At 34.4% G+C, this 11,048-nt stretch overlaps 1 protein-coding gene across 1 annotated transcript; it reads right to left on the bottom strand.

Annotated features, from left to right (window-relative positions):
• Positions 1–3,391: 3,391 nt before the first annotated feature.
• LOC149795085 (uncharacterized) lies at positions 3,392–4,953 on the bottom strand. Its single transcript, XM_089964031.1, has 3 exons — positions 4,694–4,953; positions 3,979–4,112; positions 3,392–3,541 (listed from the first exon to the last, which is right to left on the bottom strand). Exons 1-3 carry the CDS (start codon positions 4,818–4,820, stop codon positions 3,416–3,418), a joined length of 387 nt encoding a protein of 128 aa, XP_089820157.1. The 5' UTR covers positions 4,821–4,953; the 3' UTR covers positions 3,392–3,415.
• Positions 4,954–11,048: the final 6,095 nt, after the last annotated feature.

Consider the following 11,048-nt stretch of genomic DNA (forward strand, 5'->3'; position numbering starts at 1 on the left):
CAGTCTTCCTATTTAGTCTTATTCTTATACTTAGAATTTCAATTGCTGTTACGTATAATAGCATAGATAGCATTCCACATAGTCTGGAGTTATGTTTTCAACAATCTCTTGATTTAAAAGTGATATTTTAAAAATAACATACGAAAGTGATTAAATATGTTGAATTGGAAATAACACCGTAATATTTAGCATTTCTCACAATTATTCACTCGTTGTTCCATGAAAAACGCTTTATCCACATGTAATAGCTTCACTACTTGCGATGAATGTGTGATTTTATAACTATTTAAACATTTTATCACTTCCAGTTCATTGCCTCTTCAAATCAACTCCATTGCCAGAAATGACAAATGAACGCAATCAACTCTAAAAACAGTTTTGCCATTCTTGATAATGGGGTACTTTTGAATTCTATTTCACTCTGATGATATGTTACCACAAAAATGTATTCTGGCTCAACAGGATTGGTGTCGTTAGTAAACTTTATCATGGAAGAACTGAGAAAGTGTAAAGAGCGCATGTCAATATGATGGAAGCAGAGAACATTATAAGGACTCAGGTACGTGGAATTGAGATTTTCATGGAGGACACCCTGCAGGATGTATCAGTGCCTGTCGAAGTGATTGAGCTACTTGGACAAGCTCGTAGTATCCTTGACAAAACCGATATCAATTCTATGCCAGTCAGCGAAGACCACCAGTACAGAGCCTCGCAAGTCTACACAGGGCATAGGGGTAGACCTCTTTTTGACATAAGAAAGGAACAACTACAATTTTTCATCAGTAATTTCTTAACTCAACTGACACACTAGCATGTTGTATATTATATTTACATGTTCCATTGTTATCCCCTAACACATAAGCAGTGTTTACTGCTTCCAACTTCTTTATTTTTCTGATGTTCATGCACAATATTTGATAATGCTTCCGTATGCAAGCAAATCATAGAGGTGTCATTTTAAAGCGTTGATAGTTTTCAATATTGTAAGACATGACATTCTTTCTTGAGTATCATTATCTGTCCGTCTGGCTAAATGATTTTGTTATCCTGAATATTATAAGGTATCGGGATTTAAGCTGTTTATGCAACAACACTTAGGAATGATAAATGGTAAACATCAATTAGGTAATGCCACTGAGTATATTATTCGCACACCACCCCGTTTTTTTGTACCCCGTTACAAATTTTACAATAAAACAGTATAAAGGACATAAAGATGCACGAAATTAAGTAATTTCATTCACTGATTTATAATTTCTAACTTACAGTTGATAATAGTTCCCTAACACTGCGGACGTATTGGCATTTCAAAGCAAACGGAAGCTCTCGACATAAACAAGCGACAGATTGCTCACTGACCTTTTCTGGTTTATAGAACAGTCCATTTCATTAAAAATGTCTATGTTTAATATTTCGTGACGAAATTGAGCAAATAAAAAGGACAACTCTTGTATACACATGTAAGAGACATGTAACACCAAAAACTTCCGGAATTACTGAAATTATCAAAGACGGTGAACTACATTACCCCTGTTGCTTAAAAACATAGACTTGCCTATGCAAATATGGCGACTATGTTACTTACAAAACTCCCGTTTGATTCGAAACGCCAACAAAATGACAGTGCATGGGACTCTGGTGACAATCAGGTTAGAAATTATGAATAAAATGATTAAGTTTTGTGAAGTTTTTTGCTATCCTTGATGCCTTTTCATTTTAACATCGGTGTGTGTGTGTGTGTTGGGAGGTTTGCAAATAAATGGGAGCATGTACGAATATTTTAGTCCTTAAAGAACTGTGCATTGAAATTTAATATATAGTACTGTCAAAGACTTCACATGATATTCTACAATCGATACTTTTACCACCGTACATTATAAGAGAAACTGTGTTTTCTTTGGTTTGTTTGCATGATTCTTTATTCCACATATAGTCATGTAGTGCATTTTTTTTCAAGTTAATTGAATTATTTCATAACGCAAAACTTTCACCAAGTAGAAAGTATAAAAAGACAGGATATTATTAGAAACATATATCCTATGCGGCATCATCTGGTAAATGTCCCAAAGGTAAATAAAGGACATTTATGCAAGTAGAACTTCTAGGAAGCATACTTCCATCATCAAAAAATTCAATCTCGGGTGGCATGTAGTATCCTAAAACTGGTATCTCTGCAGATGCCGTCACAAACTCTACTATTTTCTCCAATGTAACTTTGGCTTTCTCCATTCCTTTTCTACCACCTATAAAAAGCAATAGAATTATATATATATATATATATATATATATATATATATATATATATATATATATATATATATATATATTCAAATCTATGGTCTTAAACCAAGTGACAGAATAACGTGAAAACCAGCAAGTTTTGTAAAATTTAACAACTAATTTAATTCCCTAGAATACGAAATGAAAATTAAAAAAGAAAACTTGCAGTATAGTGAAATGGATACCAAATAGTCATAAATGTTTCATCAGAAGGCCAAATATATAGACTAATCGGAGTGAATTACAGTGTAATTCCAGTTTTGAATGTGCTGATGTGCCAATAGCCGCTCGTTGATACTGAATGCCGTTCACAGTGCGGTGAATACAAAAATAAGGGATGGTGGTTGCGTGCTGAAGAGTGATTCTTTTAGCATTCTGTTCAGGAGTAGGTTTCATACAATAAACATAACAGCAAGTTTGTTATTTAATAAAATTAAAATGTTGTTTTCATGTGTTAATACCGAATATATTTCATGTGAAACAAAAAGCAATATATTTTATATTTGAACATGTGACTTCAAGCTCGCTGAAATGGAAATGTCACATTTTTTATACTACACAATGAGATATAACCGGTATTAACATAGAAAAGGATATATATATATATATATATATATCTGTGTATGCAAACCTTATAATTCATGATCTTCTTTGATATAACAACTTTATGTGGCCATTCCGCTAGCTGCCACAAAGAAGGACTGACCATATTGTTTTACAATAAGTCGTAGAAATGTGAATGTAAAAGAAGAAAATGCCCACCTCTCTTTAGAGGCTATATAAACCTTTCGCATCCAACGTCTCTCAAAATGTGTATATAGTGGAGTCCTAGTAATCATGCTAATCTAACTCAACATAGGTACAACGGACTGAACACAGATACAATTTAGATAGTATGGAGTAATTAGGAGTAAACATGTAATATCATTATATTAATAATAATCTTTAAGAAACTAGTTCAGTTATAACCATGGCGCAAACGAAAAATATTTACCCCATATTTCATTTTGATAAATGTATATTTATAATTTATGAAATCAGAACTACCTCTTTCTTGTTATCTTTACAGATGTTATATATTTACCTGAAACTTCTTTAAGGTATGCTAAGAATTTTTTATATGTACCATCCTCCTTTAATCTTCTGTTAGATCCGATATCTGAGAATACTGGTTTTGGATATGGATCAATTTTCTCTGTGTCAGAGTTGACCTTGCAGAAGGCCTGAAGAGATATTTAATACACGGCTTTCGGCGCATTAACTGAAAAGTAACTTTTCAATACATAAAAAGTTGTAATTGACTCAAACTGTTTCATTAGCAAGGTTGCAATAACAAAAGGGACTTTGTACCATAACTTCTATTTGCACATAAGACTTTATTATCAATTTGATTCTTATCCAGTTATGCGCATCTTCAGTTTACCTCTCAAGAATTATAAAATATGAGGGGTACTAAATTTATAAAGCTTGATGAGATTAGCTGATATTCACATAATCTAATACATGATAAACTTATGCTTTTAAAATAACCTTAACAATGTTTACAATCCTTATTTAACAAACAAGCTATATTGTATATTGCAATCCCAAAATCACTGCCAAAATTTTTAGTGCATAATGATAACAGGTTACAAGAGGTTTATAGGTCCGGGTTACGACTGCAGGTTTGGGAAAGTTTAGATACTCATTTGTGCTTACATCAACAAAACCAAGCCGATTTAAGCCATCTCTAAATTGTGCCTGGACTGGTGTTAAGTTTTGGGACAGGAGCGTTTCCAATTCTTCTTCTGTTAGGAAACATGGTAGAGGCCCGTTCTGCATCAATGACAAACCTAAAAATATTGTTAACAAGAATAGAATGACGCGCGTGTGATATTAAATGAAAGATATATTTAAACCAAATGAATAATTTTTCTGTTTCACGCTTATTAACTCCAAAAACGAGGCACAGCCTGTTAAGCAAGAAATGTGGGTCATCACAATCACATCTTACTAGTGTTGAAATACGCGTGACATATGAATGCACGCCAAAAATAGCAATGTATTCACCATGCATGCAACAATGTCGTGTAAACTGAAACTGATGTATAGGAGTTAAAGAATGTCAAAATTATTTTTGCTAAAATAGTTAGGATCGCTTTATATGTCAAGAGAGAGAGAGAGAGAGAGAGAGTATACTTTCATTCAATAACAGAATGAAAGACCTATACCATTCATTTACACGACAAACGATTTGCTTTATCGATTGCTTACCAAATTGCAGACCAAAGCTATTTACCACAAAAATTAACATGAAAGCATATTGTGCTCTGCCTAATATTCACATCGCAAATATGTTGTCCATTGATAGCCGAATTATGACCAGCATAATAAAAATTAAATCTACAGCAAATAACGAAAATATAACTCTTACCACAAACTAGTCCTTCACCAAAATAGTATTTCCTTTCAAGTCCACCGGAGTCATCTTTCAGTGTGTATGCACCCTCCTCAGTCATTTCAAAAAGTCTCCATTCTTCTTTTATTATTTCTTGCATCATATGAGTGAGGAACTCCTTCCTTGGTCCCCCTAGGTCGGAAGCCTCTTCTCCATAAAATGTCACCTAAAGGGGTACCAGAAGGCTTGGTGCTTCCAAGATCTCCTCCATTCCTGTTGCAAACATATTCATCCGCGACACATAGATGGGTTGGGTTTCACCCTGCAGCGGTTCTGTTAATGATGTTTGGTCTAATTGTCTTCCAGTCATTACAGATTTTTGAAAATAGCGCAAGACAGCTACTGGGTCATGAATGTCCTTGCTGTGGCAACAAAAAAGAGCAAGTCAAGGTACTTAAATTACTGAATTCAGGTGGAATTTTGTAAACTAAGAAGGCATCAGTATATACTGAAACAAGAGAAAAGAAAAGCAACGGAGTCTAAGAATCTTAAAATTTGTCAGTTGTATCTAACTTTCCTAATTCAAAGGGCAAACACTCATTCATATGCATGTGGAAGTGGGAAATAAAGATATCCAATGAAAACACGTAATTGAAGTCAAGCTATATACATGAAATAATATATTTTGCTTGGATAACAATGCAGAATATATCCAATAAGATTAACTAGTTGATAGATATATTAGCAATCGGTGCTTATTGGTGTGCGTGTGTTTGTGGTAAACCAGTCTTTAATATTTACCTTTTTGCAGATGGAAACATAAACATGTCACTTGGCACAAAAATACATAGTCCAGCATGTAAAATGAACTAATTAGAGTTACCTGCATCTTATTATGCGTTATTATGACTCATCTAAACAAAAGAATTTCCACTATCTCATATAAAGTAGTGTATCGCTGAAAAGGCACAGATTGGCCTCAAGCAGGAAATTTTCTAAGCATGAGTGTATACAGCAACCATCAACATGGCATCTCATAATTGGATCTTTCCAAATAAAATTTTTTTAAAAACATCTTACACTTCTTCCAAAATCACAGCCATGTTGTCAACTAAACAAGAAGACCTGTAATTTGTCATTACAGTATGATGCAGATCACCAATGCTGGGATGTCCGGTTACATCATTATGATGTTCAGTGTTTCTTGATTCAGCACCATGCTCTTCACTGGTACGGTGTACTATTGCTACTATACCAGCATGCTCGCTAGTGCCAGAGCTGGGAAACGTAGCCACGACAGTATCCTGTTGTCTGATATTTGGAATTTTGGGTACATTATTGTACATTTCACCAGTGTTGAGAAGTGGGTCTGCAGTAGTGGTGTTGTTGTGTGTTGTTACAACACTAGGCTGCTCACTAACGTTAGTTGGATCATCGCTGAAAACACATAAATATATTTACAACATTTGACAAATCAAATGATTATAGATCGATTCAGATTTATGTCGTCCTGTAAGTTTCATAAAAAGCATATGCATTCTACAAGACATATATTTTAGATAAGAACTGTACTGTAATCTATGTAGGACACAACTGGAATGACTGTGAAGTGGCATATTTATTAATCAAGGATGACTAAATTCCATCATCAGACTCTGTAACATGCAAGAGGATTGACAATGAAGCAAAACATCGCGTAAAAATCCACCAACAGGACATTTAGTTAGTTTACATGGGTAGTGACCAGTGGACTGAGTAAAGGGGACAATGTATAATGCATGATCAATCTGCACTGGAGCCTCACTTTCTCTTTCCCTAAAGTGATGCTCTGTTGTGATGTTTAGTGGATTCCACACATTTATATGCAGTCTACTTCCAGTAAATCACATATCAAGTTTGCAGGAACTGTACGAATGTAAATCATATATCAGTTGTACATGTAACTATACTATACTCTACACAAATATGAATCATTTATCAAATGTACAGGGAGTTAGTTACACACTCTACACAAATATGATTCATTTAAGGCAAATAATCAAGTTCTGAAGGATGGACACAAATTATCTAGTCCTGAGTCAAGTAGATCTAAAACCTAGGTTCAAAGATATACAACTTACTTGAAAATTTCAATGAAATCTGCATCTTCTCCTGATTTCTGAAAATCATAAAAAAAATGTGTGGGTACGTTTTTATCAATGACACTCTCAATCCCCACCATTACGTAAATACTCTGCACACATGATACCACCGTATAAATTTAGTGATCTAAACAACAGGCACTTTCTAACCAAACGAAATGCATACCCTTTGATTCTGTCTAGGTATCAGTAAAGTTTATAAAAAAGTCTCTCAACAGAAAAGCAAAGCAAAGCTTCATTTGCACAGCACTTCATCTTCGCTAGCCAAGCTTCCGATATGATAATCCTATCTACACCTTGGCGGATCGAACATATATAGTGGTGCTTTGTCCTAGCGACATCTACTGGATTTCCTGAACTGCCTCCCATCGTACATAATGCCAAGGAACCAATAGCGTGGTGCATTCTACAATGGCCGAAAATAATGGAGGCAATTGACCTAAAAGGATACTTTGGATGTTTAACCTTGAAAGTATGACTATGTACCAGAGTGAAGCCATTACAGGTGTATTTGAGAGAAAGGAAATTGTGCAAACACGGACTGGGACTAGAAAATTGCTTACTTATCAGTCCATTCTAGCTGTGTGCTCCCCTTGTCCCGATCATGTAGGAACAGTGTTCACATTTGAACAACTTAATTTTGACTGGAGGCGGTGGCTTGCCGTTGCATCCAGTGAAATTCATCGACATGAAACACAGAAATATCTGCCCGATACGCCAAGGCGGTGATAGGTTATCATATCGGAACCTTGCCTTGCGAAGATGACAGCCCTTAGAAATTGCACCTTTGTCTAATATACATGAATTGTATATAAACGGAGGTAACATACTGTTGGATTAATGTTAAAGCTTTAACATGAGCAAAATACCTGATACAATTTACTGATAATCAGACTACCTTACCTGACAAGTTTGCAAGTGTTCTCTCAGGTCCTTTATAGGTACCATGCTTGAACAAGACAAACACTTTTCTTGCTCTTCAAAGGAGTCTTTTATGCCAATTATAGCGATACTCTTCTGAATCGGCCTGATGTATATGCGACCTGTACCGAACTCCCTAATGTCTTCTGCACTGCATCTTCCGTGACTTACTGTGGTTAAAACTTTTTTGGAGTTGCTTTTTAGCGTTAACAGCTCAAAACCACCACACTGATCTAAAGCCGGAAAAGAGCTGGAAAACAGATAATGAATATTACATCTTTTTATTTTCGAGTACGGATAACAGTTTTATATCAATATTCACTTTTAAACTCAATTTTAAAACAATTATGTAATGTGTTTGTTTGGCGTTAGGATTTCAGGAATAAAGATATGGTTAAATTTATTTAGAAGGTTGGTTCAGGCTGGAAATATTGAATGGATGATGTTGAGTATTGAGAGGAATCGTCATCGAGTCTTATATTTCAGTAATTTCTTGAATATCATTCAATTATTTTTACTCAGATAATATTGTTTTGTGAACGTATCTAAAATTTGGTTTATACTTTTACTTCATTTTGACAAGTAAACCGTAGGACATAGCTTGTTCAACCAAATCTTACTTGTCCGCATAAACGTTAAGAAAAACACCTGGTTTTACAAGTACAGTATTAAAACTAATCGCAAAAAGGGATACAGTTAAGTCTATAAATAAAATAGACAATATCTACTAAATCTGTACATTTCAAATTTTACGTAGTGTTTCTGAACTTTTATTTTGTGGAATATTTTATTTAAAAGTGCAATAGGAGCTTAACGCATAAGTCATGGTCCAACAAATATTAGCTTCCGACACTCCCACTCATACATAAGCAAGATGGTTTAGCAATAAGTACTTAATTGTTTGATTTACCAAGAAACAATGTTCTAAGTAAACATCAGAGAAAAACATTTCCAGCTGGAATATTCTTTTCATGTTGAGGCTTGGAACAACTTGAAGATGGGACTTTGTACATGTTCACATTGTTGAGAGGAAGTTAATTTCTATGACTCAACAAATCTGTATATTATGAAATAGAAGTGCGCATAGAGATACAATTTGAAAGAGACATTTGCATCAAGAAAAAACAGTAGATATAACTCACATCAACAAGGGATGGTGTATCTTGTCTATTATGACTTCAACTGTAACTAGATGAGCAACCTAGAGGCGGAAACCGAGTTGCATAGTGCCTACCTGCTGTTGCTTTTTTTTTTTTTTTTTTTTACAGTTCATTCTCTTCAGATTTACAACGTAACATACAAGCATTTATTCGCATGCACTTCACTCGTTTCCTTCATTTAAAAAATTTGCCGATCACTTTTCATTAACTTTTGGAAAGCATAATTACCTTAGTATGGCCTGTCTCTCTTGGTCATGCAAAGCATCAGCAGGAATACTAACTTTCTTTTCCCCAAGGCCATTTTTACGTAGGATTCTCCTTTCTTCCAGAGGTGGAATAGTAGTATAAATATTGGAACTCAGACAAACAAAAGATCGAGTCATAGTGCGACCTAAAATAGAAATATGTATCACCGCAGTTTACTTGTTTTGGTGACTAGAATCAGGTCATAAAAATAAGCAATATTTCCTAAAACTTTATATAAGTTTATGTTGCATGAGTGAAGCAGCTAGGTATGTGTTTGTGAGACATGGATGCCCACACGTTCCTGTTGGACAAAAATTGAAGTAAGAAATAAATATGCATGTATTTATAAATCATACTTAGGTTTCATATTCTCTGTTGCAATTGTGTGAAAAAATGTGATAAATTCCATTTTGTAAATTTTAAATGTAGGCATTTCATCAAAATCGAACAATGTAAAAATGTGAATCGTCAAACACACTAACGAAAAGACATAGCAGAACAAAAATTTCAACAACATAAGAGGGGAGAAACAAACACATAGTAACATTTGTGTATCGTAAGACAGACACACATCACACAGACAGTCAATACAATAGTTGGGTATTTATTTTATATTCAAAATAATACTGGTACAGAATATTTAAAAAGAAACAAACATTGTGCCTTGTTCAAGTGGTTAACTTGAATGTTGAAGTGCTGTGGTGCTGGTGTCACATCAAGACAATAAAGGCTATATATTGACTATATATATGGGATAACCTATTTGTGTGAGAGTATTTGTGTGTCTGTGTGTACACGTTCTATTAGATGCATTGTATGACATGTATTTTTCCATTCATAAGTGATGTCTTGAGTGCTTAATATGGCAAAAAAAAAAAACCCAGAAATAAAGCTACTATATAAAATAGTGATATATAGTGATAATGAAGGGTACCTTTTCTTCTCCCATCAATCCTGACCAAATTGTTATCAGTCCTACCAGTTCTTGACCTATATGGATTTAATCTCTGTGCAAAACAAAAAGAACATGTGACAAGTCTAAATGTACAGAAAAAAGATTATGTGGGTTTTTCTCATATAACAAAAGATGATGCCTAGGTCATTATATTTTGGGGGAAATCAATAACATTTCATGGTGATATTCGTTTACTCTTCTATTGAAAGAAGACCTATTTGATACACTAGGCTTCTATGAACGTTATAGGGCTTATATGTACGGAAACACACTTTATGAATCATAACGTTTAATTAAAGTTTAGCGGATATTATATTTTTACACATTAGCAATAGGACATTAGCAAGTTACGGAAAGGCAAAACTATAAGTTAGTCGGTGTTAATAGTTTCATTGTTTTTCGCATAGCATTTAATTCAGTTTAGTGGCTGTTGAATCCACTAAACTTAATTAAATTGATTAAATGGGACAGTTGCATAAAATTAAGTTAAAATTCAATTTTAAAATCTTTGTGGCATCAACAACTCAGGATGACAGACAGAAAGACGAAACACCATGATGACAATGATGTAGCTCATGGAATTAAACAGTGCAAAAAGGAGAAGTTTGTTGAAATTATATACCATTGTTCTACTAAACAAGCGCCTGTGTTCCTCCGATACCGATGAAGATGATGTCTGACTCGCAGATGAACCAGATGCAGAGGATGTAAGAGATGATGAGGTGGAGGAAATCTGGTCTGCGACCCTCCTCAAGATAGATATGGCATCATCAAGGTTTGTACTCATGTCTGAATTAAGAACAAAATTGGTAATATTTATCGAACGCCATAAAAAGTACTTGCGTGCAAGCTGCTTGTATGAATCATTTTCTGTTCTGTAATATCAGTGAACTGGTTGTCACAATGAGGAATACGTGTGTGTGTGTGTGTGTGTGTATGTGTATGTGTGTATGCATGTGTGTATGAAT

This window comes from Sinohyriopsis cumingii, chromosome 7, assembly GCF_028554795.1.
Source record: "Sinohyriopsis cumingii isolate HCF-2022 chromosome 7, ASM2855479v2, whole genome shotgun sequence".
Classification (NCBI taxonomy): Eukaryota; Metazoa; Mollusca; class Bivalvia; order Unionida; family Unionidae; genus Sinohyriopsis; species Sinohyriopsis cumingii.